Genomic DNA, 20,508 nt, shown 5'->3' with positions numbered 1-20,508 from the left:
CCTGCTGAACATTAAAGTTAGATACTGTACAACTCAGCTGTACTTAAAAATGAATGGTGCTTTGAATGTGAAAATGTGTGACTGTGCATGAAGAGTAAAAAAAAAAAAGTACAGTACTGGATTTAAAAATAAAGCAGTAAACAGGCTGTGCTTTCACTCTTGAGCACTATACTGACCAAAATGCAGTTACTCCAGGTGTGATAGTGATTTCATTTGTTTAGGACACGGATGAGTTAAATTGTGTAAGAATGCGTGGCGAGAAATTCTTAGGGTACTCTGTAAAGGAAAATACGCAAGCTTGACTGTATGGATTCATCCACTTGAACGCCCGCTCCGTTTCCCGCAAAATCGCAGATGTCGAGAGCGGGTACGCGTCACTTCCTGTTTCCATTAGCCAATCGCAGTCGTGGATTCACACGGTCCGGCTCTCATTGGCTGACAAATGAGCAATGCTCTGTTGTTCATTCCAAATTGAAGGGACGCCGCACGGCAGAAAATTACCAATAGGGCGTTATTAATGTCATGAAAATTATTCAGTTCATATCCGATAGAAGAACAATATTCGTGGCTGTGCGCGGCAAACCGGGATCACTACCGGTTTAGTTACCGGTAAACTATGCTAGCATCGCTAGCTAACTAGCCAGCGACCAGCTTCTCGTCGCGTCCTGTTCATCTTCATGGGCTTCCGCTGTTGACTCTTCCAGGCTCGTGCTGGGGGGACAGCGAGGCTAACAAATTGATGCCATCCGCCAGGGTAGGCTGTCTTTATTCCTGTCGAATACACACTACGGTGAAATATTTCGTCAGTATTAGTTTCACGTCGGACCAAAAGAACACTGACCCAAGCTAACTAGCCTTCTAGCAAATGTGGTTTCGTTAGCCGCCGTGCTAGCCGTTGCGGTAACTTTTGCGGCACAGCCATTGTTTGTCCCGTAATTGTGTGTGTTTTAATGTGAATATTTATATTATGTCCGCTCGTAGAATTCCGGCCACATTATGAGCGGGGCGGGTTGCAAAGCGAACGGCGCCGTGTACCCCGCCTCGTCGGCGATGTTGAACTCTGTGAAGAAGCCGAAGATGGAGCAGATTCAGGCCGACCATGAGCTCTTCCTCCAGGCCTTCGAAAGTGAGACTTCAGTCCTTGATACGTCGTTGTTGAGTTTGGTTTCACCAATGTTTTTAATCAGTGCTATCTTTTTAGTACTTTGCTCCTAGTTTAATTCTATTTAACCCATATGTTGACGTGCATATTTCGTCTGGTTACCAAGTAGATTGTTTTTCTCCAAGCCCATAACTGTAAAGTAGCATCAATGTAGAGTGGTATTTTTAGCAATAAAATATACTGGGTACGTTATCTGATTTTGAAGCATTTGGGGGTTGATTGTATGGCTGCACGATATTGGAAAAACATGCGATATGGCTGTTTACTCCAGCGATATCAATATTATTGGAATATCTGACATGTACCTAAAGAAATGACATTTTATTATCTAATGAAAGAATGTTTTACAAAATACGCAAGATCAATGTTTTCTTAGCTAATTAATTGTAATTCCCCTAGATAATGTCCAACTATTGGGTGGGGATGCGCATTCAAGTGTTCCTCTGACTAGTCAAATTCAAATAAAAGCGTAAAATTCTGTAAGAAAATTATTGAAAATATGCAAATTTGATAGACTATTATTGCGATATCAATATTTTTTTTCCCGATATGTTGTGCAGCCCTAGTTGATTGTCAGAAAAAGAGAGGCCCATTATATTTTTTTAGAATGAGAAATTAAGTAGTATCTCAGTTGTTACCTTAGGTCCTAGTTTAACTATTTTAAAGCCAGATTAGACCAGTCTCCTTCATTTGCTTATAGGCAAAGCATGGCAAGTTTACTTGTATAACACATTCCATGTACAAGACATTTGAAAGTGCTTTATATCAAACATAAGCATTACAGAAAGAGATAACAAAATATTAAGACTTTACAAAAACCATAATAAAATCATTTAATACAATTAAATTAAAATGAATAAAACCAAGCATCCTTCTTAATTAATTAAAAGCTAGCATGCAAATGAGGGTTAAAGAAAGAGAATAAAGGACAGATTCATGAGAATGCTGCAGTAAACAATGTTTTCAGCCTTGATTTAAATGAACTGGCAATTTGAGCAGACCTCGGGTATTCGGGGAGTATGTTCCACAGGTGAGGAGCAAAGTAACTAAATGCTGCTTAACTTTGGTTCTGGGAGCACGTAAGAGACCTGCACCACGACCTAAGGGTTCTGCATGCTTCGTAGGGTACTAGTACGTACATCTTGCATGTATTTTGATCCAAGGCCATTTAGAGATTCATAGACCAGCAGAAAGATTTTTTTAATCTATTCTTTGACTCACAGGAAGCCAGGTGCGATGTGGTCTAGTCTTCTCGTGTTTGTAAGGACTCTGGCGGCAGCATTTACACTGCACAGGCTCATTTGATTGTTTTTCTCCCTGCCCCAGAACTGTATATTAGCTTCAACTTGTGACATTTCTTTTAATTTAGATTTTTTTATAATGTGTTAAAATACAATGGGGTTGATGAAGTGTGGATTATTTTTTCTTTCCCAGAGCCAACACAGATCTATAGATTTCTTCGCACCAGGAACTTGATTGCAGTAAGTTGCAGAATTACATGTTTTATTGCTTTTAATTAATTCAGTATCTAAAAAGCGATTATACCCTCCTTCCTTTTAGCCGATATTTTTGCACAGGACTCTCACCTTCATGTCTCATAGAAATGGTCGCTCAAATGCCAAAAGGTACAAAAAATGTCGCAAGCGCATCTTGTGTCTATCCTGTTTATTGTCTAGGTAGCAAAGTTTAAATTCCAAATCTTTTTCTTTTGGTTCCCAGGAAAGCATTCAAAGTAGATAACATGTTGCAAACCGTAGAGAAGATGAAGGGAGAGCAGGAATCTCCCAGGTAACATTGGCCGAAACTATCTTTGATGTTACTACTACTAACCAAATCAATAATCACATTTGACTTTATTTCCACTTTTGTGTGTTTTTAGCTTGTCTTCTCATCTGCAATTAACTTTTACTGGGTTCTTCCATAAGGATGGTAAGTACACCTACTGTTGATCCCAAAAGCATTATTGCACTTGCCAGAATAAGAATTTAAGGTGAATATTTACATGTTGAATGGTGTCGTCTGACTCCAAATGACGCAAGAAAGAAATGTAATGTAATAAAATAATATTTGTGATTGTTTTTGAGTGCCATCTTTCATGGTTATTGCCCAAATTAGTCGCTGGGTAAGATGTGTGCTTACGACAATAAAACCTCCCTCCAAAATACGTCTGCCTTTTCCTATAAGGAAAAATGTTTTGATAAGTGTAATTATTTCATCCCATAGCCAACATTGGTCACAGACATCACTAAATAGTCAAGAACTTAGCCAATTTTAAACTCGCACGGCAACCAAAACAGCACCCAGTCAGCCAGCTAAACTGTCAGGTGAATTGCGTCGGGATACATGTTGTCAAAGTTTCCCTGCCAAGTATGAGAAATAATCTTACGTACATCATGTGGAGATCCACTCTTGACAGCCCCATTTTTTTGACGATGCAATCTTGCCTTTTCTACGTCTAGAAAAGCCATCTCAGAACTCAGAGAATGAGCAAAATTCCGTCTCCTTGGAGGTGCTACTTGTCAAAGTCTGCCATAAAAAACGCAAGGTGAGTCGTCACATTCAACCCCGTTCATCGCGCCGTCTCATTTATTCGCTCATTCGTCTGCTCCTTGCAGGATGTCAGCTGCCCAGTTAAGCAAGTGCCTACAGGTAAAAAGCAGGTGCCTTTGAACCCTGACAGCCAGCAAAGCAAGCTGGCCTCGTGTCCCTCATTAGTGGTGTCCAGCAACGAGTTTGAGCCCAGCAACAGCCACATGGTCAAGTCGTACTCGCTCCTCTTCAGAGTGTCGCGCGCGGGCCGGAGGGAAGCCAACGGCCTGCCCAACGGCGAAGCCAACGAGAACATCGGTAAGAAGCTTCCCAAAGTCGACGGCGAAGCCTTCCGTGATACGAATGTAACGACGGCGTATCTGTGTGTGTGTGTGTAGATGTGAGAGATACTCAAAGTAGAAAGAAGAGGAACTCGTCTCATAAAGAAGAAGGGGACGCGACAGAGACCTATGTTGCTCAAATGACTGTCTTTGATAAGAACAGGTACATTTATGGTTCATTTACATTCACAACAGCAAACCATGGCGATTGCGTGTGCCGTTTGATTGTTTTCCAAACGAAGTGGCCGTTGAAGTGTAAATGCTTCCTGCTTTTGACCCGCGCAGGAGGTTGCAGTTGCTAGATGGCGAGTATGAGGTGTCCATGCAGGGGATGGAGGACAGCCCGGTGAGCAAGAAGCGAGCCACATGGGAGACCATCCTTGACGGCAAGGTGAGGTTGAACACAATCACGGTTCCGCCGATGGTCTTTCTCGTATCAAATGACCGACCGACGTGTTTTCGTGTGTCTCCTACTTCAGAGGCTGCCGCCGTTTGAAACGTTTTCTCAGGGACCCACGTTGCAATTTACTCTGCGCTGGACTGGTGAGGCCAGTGGGAAGTCCACAGCCCCCGTCGCGAAACCACTGGCTACCCGAAACTCGGACACCTCTGGCCCCATGGAGACCAGGACTAGTCACCACAGAGCCACCCCATTGGGTGAGAGACCCTTGTTTTGTTTTTTTATGAGAGGCGCTCTTGCAAAAAAAATGTAAACATTTGAAGGACTGACCAGTCCTCTGCAATTAGATTATTGCACAATAAATGAGAATAGTGCATAATGTCAAAAACAGAGAATAGAGTAAAGAATAAGAATGGTGGTGGTTTACCTTTTAATTGCTGTCCTCATCGCTTTTTGCCCTCTTTGGTTCATGTTCTCTCTCAGAAGTGGTTTTAGTCTGGCGTTTTGTAAAGAACTGATTTAATAACGTGGCGACTGTCGATACGTTGCGGACGGTCATATACTGAAATTTCTTTCGTAACGAGGCAATATTTTCCTGTTGAGACGTTTCGTAACTTTCGTATGAAGAGACGTTCGTAAGTAGAGGTACCACTGTAATAGTAAAAAGTTAGCAATGGTGCAAAAGGTGAAGTAAATTGATACAAATGTTACAAAAAAAATATGAATAGTTCTTGCATATTATCCTGATAAGTGCAAAAAGTCTGCACAGTGCGGTAAAATGTCATGATCAATTTTTTGTGGATAAAACTAAAAATATTTGATGTCAAAAGCAAGAATGCGTGATTTCGTAGTATTATGAAAAACAGATTGCTAAACTGGCTCATGGCCATCAGGCCACTGTTAATGTTGGACCCTGATGGTCATTGAGCAAATTCAATTTGTAAGTCTAAGCAGCATTGTACTTTCTTTTGACTTCTTGCTCAAAACGACTATTGTCTTTTTCCTTTTATTTTCCGCATTTTGTGCGAGGGTATTTGTTTTGATTTCTTCCAACTGGCCGAAGTGCCCAATGAGTCAAACCATCACAACTTTTCAAAGTCACTAATGGTGCGGTGTACTTCTGTTTGGGTCGCTAATTCTTTTCTAAGCTTGGAGAAGCAGCCTCCTTACATTTATCTCACTCGCACAATCGTTTAACCACAAATGTAATAACTGAAAAACCTTGTCAAATGTCCAATAATCCAAACCACCTTGCGCAGCTTTGACAACATGTGCACTCACCCTTTGAACACAACCATGATAGTTCAGTGCTTGAGTCAGTAACATTGACTGATGAGCACTTAAATGCACTCCAGAAAGAGTCGCGTGTCATTATTTCAAATAGACATGATTTCGAAACCTCGCCGTGTGTACATTCTTGGTAAAGTGTGAAAGCATGTGTTCGAATGACCGGTTGACCAAACCCCCCCACGGATTTGTTTTCAGCAGTGAAAGAGTCGGTCAGCACAGATATCCAGACGAGGAAAGAACTCGTCCCGTGTGAGCCACGCCAAAAGTTGCGGATATTCTATCAGGTAAACGCTTTAGCGAGAGTAACGATACGTGAGGGCACCGCTGTGGATGTGGCTTTGGTCATCCAGTTACTGGACGTGTTGTGGCCTTTCCCCGACTTAGTTCCTGTACAACAACAACACGCGGCAACAGACGGAGGCGAGGGATGACCTTCACTGCCCTTGGTGCACGCTGAACTGCAGCAAGCTGTACAGCCTCCTCAAACACCTCAAACTCTCCCACTCGCGCTTCATCTTCAACTATGTGGTAAGGAAGAATAACATTCCCATCATATCTCTTGTGGCAATCAAAACGGGAATTTAAAAGTCAATGAGTTGGTTTTTTTTGTTTTGTTTTTTGTAGCTGCGTTCAAGAATCCTGGCGAGTATCTGACCTCGAAGTATTCCGGTCGAGCATAAACATAGATCATGGCCGACAACTGCCATAATTACGCTCGTATTTCTTCTCGTGAATAGAAAGCAGTCCTACCAACAACCTCAATTTTTTGGCAGTCTTGAGGAATTTTTCAAATTTACTGGAGTAACATCTTGGCCGGAGATTATACAGTTGTGCTCATAAGTTTACGCAACTTGACAGAATTTTAAGTTGTCTAGGATTTGTTAAAGAAAACATGAGGGATCGGGTCAAAACGCTGTACTCTTCAGTATATTATAATAAACGTATAATTAATCAACATGAGGAGGCGCCAGGTTGGGTAAAATCATGATCAGCTGCAGACCGGAAGAGATTCTGAAGCAAGTGGGCTTGGTGTACTCATTCGAGCCTGTCTATCACAAGGCTGAGCTGGAAAACACGTGGCGGTCATCAAAGGAAATGTAGCACAGAATAAAAAGCATTGCGCTGCACATCGTTTTGACGTGAATGAGATCTGCTAAAAGGGATCCAGATCAGCTCACAATTCTCTAAGTAAAGGGAGGTGATGTTTCTGATCATGGTTTGTAGCTTTTGTGATGAAATCAAATGTGTAGCTTGTTTTTGCTGACTATTTACTAACTTTATGTGTGTTTTTTTTTTTTAATTAAGCGGACAATCCAGTGTATTGCGGTGCCGTAGTTGGCAAAAACACGTCACGCTGCAAATTCGCACCTAGCGAGTGAAAAGACCGAAAAAAAGATCAGACCCCAGAAATAAGTAGATGAAATATTATCAATGTTTTTTTGTTTTTTTTTTCAATGTTTTTTCTTGCAATAGAGACTTCACAGCACCTGATAAATAAGATATGCCCATTTAAAATATAACAGTTTGGAGGTTTAGTTCCTCTCTAAGGATAGCACAATCATGAAATTAAATGTAAAAGTTTTTTTAAAAAATGGTCAAAAATTGCCAATAATTCTGCCTGAGTATGTAAAGTCTTGAGCACAACCATATATGCAGAATATATGTTATATAGCTAATACAACCAATGAATACATATGATTACTCCTTGTCCAATGGAACGCATATACCCCCAAAATTTGATAAACATTTTTTTTAATTCCTTGTGTAAAGTTTGCATGTTCTACATGCTGGGGGTGTAATATCATGTAGATACCACAAGATGGCGCCACAGCACAAACATCATGTTTGAATTGATTAAAAATTCATGCTCACAGTAAACCGAATTAAAGCAAGACTTTATAGTCAACGATAAAGCCGTACGAAGATAAAATCATATTTAAGAATTATAATAACTACAGCATTTTAGGAGCAAACAGAGAGCGGGCTAATAAAAGCATATGACAATAGCACGAAGGAAACATGCGTGCGCACCTGCATACACATATCCATTTGTGGTCGTTCCTGTAAAACAAACAAGAGACATTGTCAGCCATTTTTATTTTTTTCACACAAATGCTAATTTGCGAATTGCGAATGCTGACTTGGGAACACTGCATAATGTGTCACTATTGTCCACGAGTAATGTATGAATCTCTAAACTGATTTTTTTTTTTTTTTTTTTTTTTTAATCCTTATTTTGAATTTAGGAAAACATTGTCCTTTGTTTTTCTTTTTCTTTTCAGTGATGACATTGAAATACACGGGGGGAAAAAAAACACTTTGGTTGTTTTTGACCAAGTGTTTCTGATATTTTGTTTTTTCCCCTTTGTTTGAATTTGCAGCCTCACCCCAAAGGAGCAAGGATAGACGTGTCCATCAACGAGTGTTACGACGGCTCGTACGTTGGCAATCCTCAGGACATCCACAGCCAACCGGGCTTCGCTTTCAGCCGCAACGGCCCCGTCAAGAGGACCGCCGTCACTCACATACTGGTTTGCAGGTACACGGTTGACCACACCCTGACGCCGCTTCAAAGGACCGCTTAAATGTGCCGTCACATGATATGCTTCCGTTTTGTGTTTTTCTTTTGCAGGCCCAAGAGGACCAAGCCAAGCCTGTCCGAGTTCCTGGAGTCCGAGGATGGCGAGTTGGAACAGCAGAGGACCTACGTGAGTGGACACAACCGCCTCTACTTCCATAGTGACAGCTGCATGCCGCTGCGACCCCAGGAGATGGAAGTGGACAGCGAGGATGAGCGGGACCCCGAGTGGCTCCGAGAGAAAACCGCAACGGTAAGCAAGAGCTGCCACTGCCACACATTTTCTTCTATTATGGCCGCAGACTACTCTTAAGTGTCGGAGACTCTCGTATAACATTTGGCACAGCTTGTCAGAAACGATTTGATGAAGTGATTAGGTTGTGTCGTGGTTGAGCTCTGCTGCAAATAGTGGAGATACACGAGTAATCGATGCTGGCTCGTAAATGGAGTTGGGCATCGCTTGAATTTGGACGATTCTGGTTCCTAACGATTTTCGATTCCGATTCTTAAAAAAAAAAAAAAGAAAAAAGAAACGGTGGGGGGGGTTATTTTTGGACAAATCACACAAATTTCTCTGTTCTTTAATTTCATGAACTTTTTACTGTTTGTGAACTTTACCATGAATTGCTCAAAGGGCTGTTTTTAACCAGTATATTTATTTTGAATACAACTTTTTGTATTATATTTAGTCTTATTTTTCACAAGAGCTTTATTTTTTACAAGTTCAATACAAACAATAATGCAGCTGTTACTGAAAGCATGCTACTGAACACCAATTGATGGGATAACCTAATGTCTTTCTTTAGAAAGAAAATCTATATGACAAACACAACTCTGCATTTTAAGGGCAAGCAAGGAAATTTGATTGGTTCCAATTGTGTTGATTTGGCAGTTGTGAGGTCATAGAATGTTGTTGATTTTAAGCATTTTCTTTTCTTTTCTTTTTTTTTTTGTCCAGCAACTGGATGAGTTCACAGATGTCAATGAAGGAGAGAAGGAGGTGATGAAGCTGTGGAACCTTCATGTCATGCAGCACGGGTATGTGGACACCAAGTCGTCATTTATACTCACCAGCCACAAAGTTTGTGTACTGCATACAGAATACTCTTCACCTGTGGTACGTGGACTCCCTCTGGTGGTATGCAAAATAATCACTGCCTATACTGTTCAGTTGCATTTAACTTTTTAGTACAGTACGTTTCCATCCAAGCATTAAGAACTGTTGTTTTTTTTAAAGCTTTTCTTGAGGTCAATTTGTATGTAACTTATGTGCAATGTATTTTAAGAAAATAGTTTTCATACTTCTTACTTTTTTTTTAATTTTAGCGCTAATTTAATTCCTAATGAAGTTACAGTGACCTATAGTACAAAATATACATTTTAGGAATAAAAAACATCTTGTTTTTGATGAACAGTTAGTCTTATTATACTACTGCATTTTAATGTTGGTCATTATGGTGGTACTTGGCGAGCTAAGGTTTTTTTTTTTTTTTTTTAAGTGGGAAAAGAGCCACTCCTATACACCATTTAGACCAACGAATCAGTTGGTTTAACCTGTTGATTTTAAGTATTCATCTTAAGACCGCTTGGAAGAAAAAACTTCAGTGTTCTCACAACCTTGAATTGTACAATTGTCCATTTTCACTTCTATAGTATAATTTTAACTATCAACTGACCCTAATTGCAAGTTGTAAAAAGTGTCCTAAAAAACTGCCCACAATTTTCCATCTCAAGAAACGAAAATATGAGAATCAATAAATGTTTTTTTTTTATACAGAAATCAGGTAAAAATGTGCCTCTTAAGAAGTATTATCCTTTGCGTTTTATTTATTTTTAATCAAACTACTGTTACGAATGAACCGTTCTACCATAATTGAGACGCACCTGTATACTCACATGCAATTTCTCATACAATAAAGTTTTGTTGTGCTCTGTGTGTCAGCTTCATAGCGGACAACCAAATGAACCAGGCAATCATGCTGTTCGTGGACGACTGCGGCGCGCACATCGTCCGCCGCAACCTCTGCCGCAACTTCCTCCTGCACCTGGTCAGCATGCACGACTTCAACCTGGTGGGCACGGCCACCATCGACCGGGCCATGACGCGCCTGAAGCAGATCCAGGAGGAGCTCCCGGAGGATGCCGGGGAGCGGCAAGAGCGCGCGCTGCTCGCGGCGGCGGGGAGCTGCAACGGCAACGCCGCCTCTTCCAGTGCGGGGAAGCAGGGCAAGAGGACAAAAAGCTCTCTCACGGACTGATGCAGGCTTAATTGCACAGAACTTGTAGTAGTCACGGGGGAGGATTTCCCCCGCCTCTATTTCCTCCCCTTTCAATAAACATTTCCAACCTTTTGGTGCTTAGAGGTGGTCAGCAGAGTGTCTGGCTCCAAACAGACCAATACACAAGGTAAACAAGTTTTTAAAACTTGCCTCAACCAAATATGATGTAGAAGTGAATCACCCAATATCACATGACTGGATAATGGCATTGGGTGACTATGAACGGATTGCAGGGGTGGGGAACCCCCCCCCTGTCTTATGAGAGTATTTGAGCCAAGCCCAAACAAATTTTTAACACACAAATGCTCCTAATATATATAATCATGGTATTTTTTTAAATACAGTTAGTATGGCCCACTGAGGAGGCCTGGACCCTGGTTCCCCACCCTGTGTGTCCTCCTAAGATGAGGGACATCAGAAATACAGTAAACTGTACTGGTAACGTGAATTGTACACATACATGATAACCTTTTTAAAACCCTTAGCTGATTACTTTTAGCACTTGATGTTTTTGTATTTAGAGATTTTCTGATTTCATAAACACAGAGCTGCGGCCAAATGTGTAATGCAGCCTTTCTTCAGTCATCAGTGGAGAATGTGACGAAATTGTGTTTTAGTATCACTACTGTTGATACTGTGAGTACAGGAAATGTCAAGCAGTTCATACAAAAAGAGACTTTGTTTGGGCTCCAAAAAAACAATTTTTAGTTGGTTTTTTTTTCTGGACAATAGAGTTCAAAGAATCACAGTTAGATTTTAGTTTCAGCGCCGGTTTACCAAAGCGGTTATTGTCATCAGTATTTTGATTTCTGTTAGTGTTTTGGGGGGGCGGGGGGCTGTGGCCATAAACTGACAATGAAGCTTCATTATCAACCCTAATTTGGTATATTTTTATCTTTACAAGTCTGATTTATTATGTTAATTTGGTAAAGAAAAAAGGACTTAGAGTTTCTCACCTTTTATTTACAAAACATCCCATTGAGAATCATGTAAAGAAGTACACTCTGGATTTGGGGGGTTTATATTTAAATAAAAAATAAAAAAACACATTCAACCTCATTTGTGCTGCATTGTTCAAGTGAGAATGTTCAAATCAGTCTCAATTGATTGAGATGCTAGGAGCTGGTTGTAATTTATTGACCGCATGTAAGCTCCCTCCAGGAAATGAACAAAATCTGGAACCTAGCTCATGCACCTGATTTTGGATGAGAAACGGCGTACAATCTGGAGTGGAGATGTCTCTGCACATTGCTGAATTCTGATTAGTCTACCAGTTCCTAAAACTACAGTCGTTTTCCTACACAATTTTATGGATAAAACAGTCTCCAGGAAAGTAATAACTAGCAGCTGTTCTTTTTTTAATACATATGTCAAACTTTTCAGTCTAATATTTGAGGCGACGTTCATCTTCACAACTGCAGGTGGCGGTAGTGCGTCAAAAGCTAGTTTGCTCTGCTATGAAAAAATAAGTTAGGCAAAACTCAACGTTTTATCTCCAATACGTTTGATATCTCTTCTACTCGTCGGTATGTAACTCTTTTGTAAAAAATACACTCGAGTGAACTGCTGAGTCGAGTGTATGAAAGGGCTAATGTTAGTTCGAGCGAAACGGAAGGAGTGTATTCGACGTAAAGGCGCCATGTTCAAAATGATTCAAGGCAACTTTTTGACATTTGGGCTTTTTCGACATGCCGAACAACCTGTAACGGACCAGAAAGAATCTACACAATGTTTCGTGTGGTAATGAAGCGAGCTCAAAAACACGAGGTAAGTGCATTAGCGCTGTCAAATCTGTCTGTCTGTAGTGTCCTACCTACCTTCAGTATCAGTAAATGTTTGTAATCTACAGCAGGGAGGCAGAAAAAGGAGCAGGAGTGTACAGACAGAGGGGATGGCGCCCCTTCCCCAAAGTGAAGCTGATGTGATGGAAACGGGTGATAAGGTGCCAAACCCGTCATCATCCCTGCAGTCACATATATCATTGCCGCCAACTCTGCACAGCCTTTTGCGGGACATCCAAGCATCTAATACAGCATTCCCAGTCCAAAGTGTGTTTGGAACACTGCAGAAGAAAACCAGAGGGAGGCTATCCCATTCCGGAATAACAGGTGCAAATAAATCATTTAGTTCATACATACATTCATTCTTTGTATCGGTTATTCCCCCTAGGGTCACTGGTGTGCCGGAGCCTTTTCCAGCTGAAATTGGGCGAGAGGCGCTGTACACCCTAAAATGGTCGGCAGCCAATTGCAGGGCACATGTAGACAAACAACTATTCGGACTCACACCTATGGACATTTTAGAGTCTTTTACCTAACGCATGTCTTTGGAATGTGGGAGGAAACCTGACTACCTGGAGACAACTCACACAGGCATGGGGAGAACATTTAAATGGCACACAGAAATGCCCAAACCTGGATTTTAACCCATGACCATTGAACTGTAAGAAGGATGTGCGAACCACTCATTCACATTCTCATTTACAGCAGTCACCAAATTTATTGTCATCATACTGCAAAAAAAGTCAGACCGGTTAATCCTGCACATCTGTACCTTGGTTTATGGTTACCATTGGGTTCACAATTAAAAAAAAAAAAAGAAACCTGCTCCCTTTGGAACAGAGTTAGTGACAAATGAAAAGTTTAAAAACACATCACAGTACTAGAAGTAGATCTCAAATACTGTAAACTAAATAAGTCATTGTTATTTTTAAGAATGCACAGTAAGTATTTTTGTTTCGATTTTTTGGGAGGGTGTGGAAATGAACAATGCAGACAAGTGGAACTGTAACAGTTTGAATTATGTTATACAGACAACGGTGGCATGTGTTATTGCTTTTTACATGCTGCACTAATATTCACGTTCAAATGGGATAACAAGCACTGCCAAAAAGCATCCTGCTAGTCATGACCTGCTAGCCAGATCCTAGCTACACTTTATTTGTTTATGAAGTAGACATGTGGCTAAAGTGCAAGACAGTTACACCTGTACCATACCGATTCCCAAATGTTTCACACTGAAAAATCTTAATCTGACTACATTTACCGTTACACCGCATCATATTACATAATTGCCCTTGTATTTCACTAAAATCATCAGACAAGTTGTGAATAGCAGTCAAGGAACAACGGTGGCAAACTTTCATTGGTCACAAAGTCATCTGAAGTCGACGTCTGATTTGATGCAGGGGATCACGTTTGCAATGCGATGCTATCTTACTATCTGCATCTTTCTTTTGTTATCTTTTAAAGGAGCAAAGCACTTGGATTTGATGAAGAAACAAGACAGCTTCGAGAAAGGCTCCAAAAGCCTGAGGTCAAACATCATCGTGACAACTGAGACAGCTAGTTCAGAGCACTCAGCGCAGTTTTCAGTTGTAACGCGTCCCACAGCGAGCAGGCTGAGCCGCACTCGGAGACTCAAGCAGCAGGTTGAGAATGGAAGCGGGAGGAGTTGCACGGACCTTGACAAAACGCTCGAAACTATCCGAAAAGGTAAACATTCTGATTCACGTTTTCAAAGCTCGGGTTTGTGTGCTATTCCGTAACGTGTGCCCTAGTGTCCAGTTGTGAGGATGTGCTGTGGACGGACAAATACAGTCCTCAGTGTGCTAGTGACCTCATTGGGAATATCCTCCAAGTGAGCAAGCTGCACAAGTAAGCACGCATAAATAACAGACACACTTTAAACTAGAATTTAAATCTTATTTAAAGTAAGATTCAGTGCACACTACCTTGTGTTTCAGTTGGTTGAAAATGTGGAAACGGCGGACCGATTGCAATGAGAGTAGGATAATGGAGCAAATAAAAAATGAAGAAAAGAGCACGGGAAGCATTTCCAGACAGGGTAAGTAGGCAATTTACAGTCGGTCTGAAAACACATTTTCACATAGGAAGAAATTAAAATCAAATTAATAGGTTCCTCTTTTGCTACCGAAAAACCTTTAGTAACTGCACGGTCAGCATTGTTTTTTTCCAATTTATTTAGACACTATATTTAAAAAAAATACATAATAAAGCCTGCGGACTGACCAAAATGAAGCAGTTTGGAAAATTGCATTCTACTGCAATTGTGATGTGGATTTATTGTTCAACCCACATTTTTGGGGGGGGGATCTAACATTCTAAATGTAAACATTTTAGTATTCTAAGGTTCTGGTGTCATTTCAAGTACCGGTGTATATAGTGTGTTATTTGAATGCAGACTCGTGGGATTGTGGAGACTTCCAGGGCGAGGTTGACTCAGAGGACCACCACGAGGAGGCGCCGTGCAACACCATGCTGATCACGGGGCCTTCGGGCGTTGGCAAGACGGCATCGGTGTACGCCTGCGCTCAGGAGCTCGGCTTCAAGGTCACAATCTACAAAGGCTCCGTCAAACAAACTTGCGGAGACCTTCCATTCCCTCTCTTGTATCACTGGCAGGTCTTTGAGGTGAACTCCTCCTCCCAGCGAAATGGCCGCCAGGTTCTGTGTCAGCTGAAGGAGGCCACCCAGTCCCACCTGGTGGAGACGTCTGGGAAGGACCCACTGAGACCGGCCTACTTTCACAACTACGGCACCAGAGGCTGCTCTTCCAGAAGTGAATATTTAGATGGTAGGATTACGCGCTATGAAAAGCATAGTATGCTTTTTTTTGTTTTTTTTTGCCGTCCATCCATCCATTTTGTCTAGCACTTGTCCTCATTAGGAACATCATACGATTAAATGCTGTAAAACAAACATACATTTAACCTTTTAAAATGCTTTATTAAATTATTATTATTATTTTTTAATTCTAATGTTAAAATAAACTATTTTACATACAGATATGAACTAGTCATTGTTATTATTTATAAATGACCTGGCTCATAAGCCCTTTATTAAAAATCAAATGTTTGCCCACCACTGCTCTATATGGATAACTAAAGCGTAACCGTTTAAACCATCATGTGGCCCAGGTAATTATTCATTTTGCATTCAAGGCCCCTGTCTTCTTCCAGGGGTTTAATTTGCATTCTTGACTTTAGGAGGAAAAATGCCACCTCCCAAGAAAGTGGCCCCCATCTTAAAAAAGCAGAGGATTGACCGCCGCAGACGCACAGGAAAGGAGAGTCCAGCTGCTGTCACTCTGGCAAACTTCTTTAAGATGAAGGCCAAAGCAGATCACCTGTGCGGTCTGTCGCCAGCGGAGACGGCACCTGGCTTATTGAAACATGAGCCCGAGCATCAAGCGGCACGGCGGAACAAAAAAGGAGCCACGTCGCTAATCCTGTTTGAGGAGGTGGCACCGTCACGCCGGCAAATCGTATTCATTGTCTTCATTATTTCAATGTTGAAATGTTTCCTCTGCTTTGTCTCTAATAGGTCGATGTCATATTTGAAGATGATGTCGGTTTCTTGGCGGCCGTCAAGACCTTCATGACGACTACTAAGAGGCCAGTTGTTCTCACCACTAATGGTGGGCACCATGAGCTTGTTTTACTTAACTCTGGAAATTTGTATTGGATGATCAGAAAACTGACCACTGAGCAATATTTGCAAATATTATTTCTACGCATGCTTTCTATTTCGTCCTCAGATCCGAGATTCAGAGAGCGATTCAGCAGCAGCTTGGAAGAAGTTGTTTTCAAGAAGCCACCGGCGGTGAGATCCGGTTGCTCAGTGTTTTCGATCCCACCCTTGTGTCGATCAGCTTTTACCGCACGTTGCCTCGCACCAGGTCGACATCTGCAGCTACCTGCAGCTGCTGTGTTTGGCCGAGGGTGTGAAAATGGAGATTGACGACGTGAGAAGCCTCGTCGCGCTCGCCAGAGGTGACGTCAGACGTTGTCTCCTCCAGCTCCAGTTGTGGGTGAAAAGTGTTCAAGGTTGTGCTTCTCTTGGAATAGACTTGATTGAATTTGAAGATAACATCATTTTGACTCCTGAAAGCTATTGTTTATGTGTTGTGCGTTTTGTAGGCACCACCGTAGAAGGGGAACACGGCAGACTTCCCCAACGTGGTGCAGGCTGCACTGCGAGCATGCTGGGTCTACATCCTGTCAGTCAAAACAATCTCCTGAACCTTCTGAAGGTACGTTACATACATTGGACAATCGAATAAGGTCGAATACGAACTGTATCAAAATTCTGCGTTTACAACTACAGTAATGCTCCCTTACTTAAAAAAAAATAAAAATAAAAAAAAAAGAATTATAAAGTACATTACACGCACTTGTAATATTGTTTTTTTTTTTTTGAATCAGTGTCTCTTCTTTCGGTTAACCAATTCCATGTCTTCTTTTCCCCTCTTTTTTTCTGTCACTTCAACCATCCATCCATTTTCTTGAGCTTGTGCCTCAGGGGCGGAGCCATGGGTGGGCCTGGGTGTGCACAGGCCCACCCAGATTGAAGACTTCCCACCCAGTGAGATTCATGAAAAAAAAAAAAAGTTTAAAGTTTTTGTTATTTTGTAAAATTATCATGAAATTATTTTTGAATTTGTGTTTGTGTTTTTTTTTTATTGTATTGAATATTAAGAATTGCATAATTGTGGTTGTCTAAGGAAGATCTGAACTTCATATTATTCCGTTTGTCATTTAGGGACAGGAAGATTGTGCTCAGTGAGAGAAATATTCAGGCCCACCCATTACTCACGTTCTGGCTCCGCCCCGTTGTGCCTATCAGTGACATCACTTCAGCCATGTAGCTTAAAGCCAGACTAGGTAGAAACAGTATTACCCAGCACATCATGAATTTTTGTCATCCGATTCATCTTTGTGAAAGCAGAATTAATGCATTTCTAGTATTGGATCTACCCTATTTTCCGGACTATAAGCCGCTACTTTTCCCCTACGTTTTGAATCATGCGGCTTATATAAAGGTGCGGCTATTCTATGGATTTTACTTCCACCGCTAGGGGGCGCTCTAACCGGAATTACAATACAATAGAGTTGCCATTAACAGGATGTGACTGCAGGTGGAGGAGTTCACCAGCCGAGTGCGCTATGCACTAGGTTATGAACTTGGTGGTATGCGGAAGTTAACTGACAAACTTTAGTGGCAGTGAAATGAAGATAAGTACCTTGTTTTCTCTTGGTTGTGTTCCGTTTTAATCAGCAGTTGCTGCCGTGTTAAAAGGCACGGTTAGGAAAGTACGGAGCCCCTAAGGTGACATGAAAGTAAAAATAAAAAAAACTTTGCGTTCCCTCGCAAAAATTGCGAGATAACACAAGGTTTTTTGCGAGGGAACGCATTTTTTAAAAATGCCTGTTTATGTACTTACTCATAATTTTTCCCGGGTAAACAAAAGCAACAAAGGGAGTGTTTTCAGCTGTGGGTGGGTTTAATGGAATTGCTTTTGCTGAAATTCGCTTGTAATACAAAGACCTAAAATCAGGTTTTGATATTAAGCACGGTTTCCCCGTCTCTGACGTACTGTCGTCTCTCAAACAGCCTCGCATTAGAGGCTAGGCTAGGCTAGCTGCTAAACTGACCCGGAAGTACATAAACAGGCATTTAAAGCAAAATGCGTTCCCTCGCAAAAAACTTTGCGTTATCTCGCAATTTTTGCGAGGGAACGCAAAGTGGTTTTTTTTACTTACATGTCACCTTAGGGGCTCCGTAGAAAAGAATCTGTCCAGGTACTTACATGTACATTTACAGTTCAAAATCGTTCTGTAAATGCAGTAAATATCACATTTTTCAACATAGATAGGTGCGGCTTATGGGTTTTTTTTTATTATTTAAAAAAAAAAATGGAGTGGGTGTGGCTTACAGTCTGGAAAATATGGTAGTTACATTGTGCAGGTGTACAAACTAAAATTTGAACCGTCAATTACCGGTAAGCTTTAGTTTCTGTGCGATTCCTCAGAATCCGTCGACTGAAGCTGACATGAACAAGTTGGTGGAGAGCTGGAGAAGAGATGTTCCTCTACTGTACTCCAACCTGGAGACACTTGTACCCATCAGGTCCCACCAGGAAACTCCGGTGCTCCAGTCTAAGAGGACAGTCGAAGACATCAACCCGATGGTGACTGGATCCTGTTTGACACGCAAAGCACAAAGAAGCTCCTGTTGTCCCAAGGCAATGCTACATCACAGGACCGAACAAAGCACCTTTGATGTAGACTTGAAATGTTTGAATGCTCTGGCTGACTTCTTTGACGTCATATCGTACATCGATACCACAATAACGTCAGCGGTTGATCCAGCGGCACGCGCAGTCGGTTTTGTCTGGACTGGAGCTGACATTAAGGACAGTTTGTTCGATGAAACGAGCCAGGAGGAAGTGCTGAGTCGCAGTCGGGAGAGGCTGTTGGAAATTCGGGCAGCTGTGGAGACTTTGGGGTGTCGCAGGTGTTGGGGTCACATGTCAGACGTTGGGACTGAAGCACAGACGCGCGGACCGGAACTTGGGATACACCTCACTTGTCGACCTCCAGGCGACCCAATGTGCGTGTTCTGCATTTCAACCTCACACGCGACTGCTTGGATAATGGCATTTGAGCCAGAACAAGCTTAAAGCGGAAGTCAACCCAAACATATTTTTTTCAAGAATATGTTCCCAGCAGGCCCACAAGCTGAAACACGGCATTCTGATAAATTTTGCGTTTGTAGAATATAAGTTAAGCAGCAAAATGCACTCGTTTTTAGCCATCTCTGGGAGCGGCCGTTTTGTCTTCTGTCGACTGAAAATGACATCACAAGTGCTCACAACGACCAATCACGGCTCAGGTTCAGAAAACAGGTCAGCCTTGATTGGTCGTTGTGAGCACTTGTGATGTCATTTTCAGTCGACAGAAGACAAAATGGCCGCCCCCAGAAATGGCTAAAAACGAGTGCATTTTTCAACTAGTGGGCCTGCTGGGAACATATTCTTGAAAAAAATATCTTTGGGTTGACTTCCGCTTTAAACATGTCAGAGACCGCATTGTCCTGTTTTTACATCTTAAGAATGACTGTATAAAAAAAGTTGACTCCAAAAAGTTACTCAGTTCTTCACTGCCTGTTTGTCATTCGGTTCCATGAAGTGGTCGGTTTGTGTTGAACAACGTGTGTCTGTATCCACAGCATGTTCCAGAGGAGGTACAAGATGAGCCAGGCGGTGCTGAGTGGTCAGACGTTCGGCCTGCTGGGAAACAGGAAGGTTGTATGCGTTGACTACCTGCCCGCGCTCCGCTCCATCAGTCGCTCTACGAGGCAGCAAAAGGACGAGCCGGCCAGGTCAGCAAACAGTCAACAGCTTTTAGTTTCAGATTGGATTGTTTCATTTACACGACTCTTGATTGATCAAGATCACAGTAACTTACAAGGTTAAGGGAATGAAGAAGAAAAAAACGATCTGGTATCTGCAAAAATGGTAAGCTCTACTCTTCCGTGAGTGACAGGATATAATACAGAAAACGCTGTGGTAGAATTGGATCATTATTTTTAACATACAGTAAATGGTCATATTTGTGTAAAGATTCATAAAGCGCCGTCAAATTGCTTATACTTAACTCATTGCAGTTCAGTAAAAAATCATACCTGCTCACTATATTATGAATAGCGGGTCTTTTAATGTGCTTTTGCTCTTTTTTTTTTTTTTAATGAATGTCAATTTCTCCCCCTTGCATAGGTGTGTGAACTACCTCCAAAACTTACAACTGGGCCTCTCCAAGTCAACACTCCAACTCCTAGCCCAAGATTTCTCCAGTACCAATCTGACAGCCTAAAAAAAACTCACTATTTATTTTCTACTCAGCCTTTTTATTCTAAACATTAGTTATGAAATAAATTTCGAGACATTTGATGAAATTATGTGCAACCATAAAACCTAAATCAACTTTTTAATTATTTTTAATGGTTGTATATTTTTTCTTTTTTTTTAACAGTTCCTTTCTTGCACAATGAACAAAGTAGTCAAAATAAAGTACATAAAGCTTCAATAATTACTGCTTGATTTCTAGTTTTTTAACTCTGGTCGTT

At 41.4% G+C, this 20,508-nt stretch overlaps 2 protein-coding genes across 5 annotated transcripts; both read left to right on the top strand.

The window, feature by feature from the left end:
• The first annotated feature begins 431 nt into the window (after positions 1 to 431).
• On the top strand, positions 432 to 10,650 carry suz12b (SUZ12 polycomb repressive complex 2 subunit b). Its single transcript, XM_086034684.1, has 17 exons — positions 432 to 754; positions 982 to 1,126; positions 2,597 to 2,643; positions 2,723 to 2,787; positions 2,882 to 2,950; positions 3,042 to 3,091; positions 3,622 to 3,707; positions 3,778 to 4,009; positions 4,090 to 4,195; positions 4,318 to 4,423; positions 4,512 to 4,689; positions 5,918 to 6,006; positions 6,107 to 6,250; positions 8,104 to 8,261; positions 8,355 to 8,553; positions 9,259 to 9,338; positions 10,243 to 10,650. The coding sequence occupies exons 1-17, from the start codon at positions 740 to 742 to the stop codon at positions 10,556 to 10,558; spliced, it is 2,085 nt and encodes a 694-aa protein (XP_085890810.1). The 5' UTR covers positions 432 to 739; the 3' UTR covers positions 10,559 to 10,650.
• A 1,144-nt stretch (positions 10,651 to 11,794) lies between these two features.
• atad5b (ATPase family AAA domain containing 5b) lies at positions 11,795 to 20,471 on the top strand. Of its 4 annotated transcripts, XR_015087093.1 has the most exons (16): positions 11,795 to 12,346; positions 12,429 to 12,687; positions 13,831 to 14,073; positions 14,139 to 14,235; positions 14,325 to 14,425; positions 14,783 to 14,931; positions 15,004 to 15,175; positions 15,588 to 15,841; positions 15,925 to 16,018; positions 16,139 to 16,203; positions 16,280 to 16,427; positions 16,521 to 16,633; positions 18,413 to 18,993; positions 19,612 to 19,764; positions 19,836 to 19,900; positions 20,159 to 20,246. XR_015087093.1 is itself a non-coding variant. In XM_086032897.1 (15 exons), exons 1-15 carry the CDS (start codon positions 12,308 to 12,310, stop codon positions 20,253 to 20,255), a joined length of 2,565 nt encoding a protein of 854 aa, XP_085889023.1. In that variant the 5' UTR covers positions 11,795 to 12,307; the 3' UTR covers positions 20,256 to 20,471. The 4 variants fall into 4 exon arrangements, 3 of the variants coding, with proteins under 3 accessions (XP_085889023.1, XP_085889025.1, XP_085889022.1); XM_086032897.1 differs by lacking the exon at positions 19,836 to 19,900 and having other exon boundaries at positions 20,159 to 20,471; XM_086032899.1 differs by lacking the exons at positions 19,612 to 19,764; positions 19,836 to 19,900; positions 20,159 to 20,246 and adding an exon at positions 20,285 to 20,471 and having other exon boundaries at positions 18,413 to 18,851.
• The last annotated feature ends 37 nt before the right edge of the window (positions 20,472 to 20,508 follow it).

This window comes from Filicampus tigris, chromosome 6 (assembly GCF_054856515.1).
Source record: "Filicampus tigris isolate MCC_2025a chromosome 6, RoL_Ftig_1.0, whole genome shotgun sequence".
NCBI classification, from domain to species: domain Eukaryota; kingdom Metazoa; phylum Chordata; class Actinopteri; order Syngnathiformes; family Syngnathidae; genus Filicampus; species Filicampus tigris.
The sequence above is the reverse complement of the archived record's forward strand: the minus strand, read 5'-3'. Positions and strand labels throughout refer to the sequence as shown.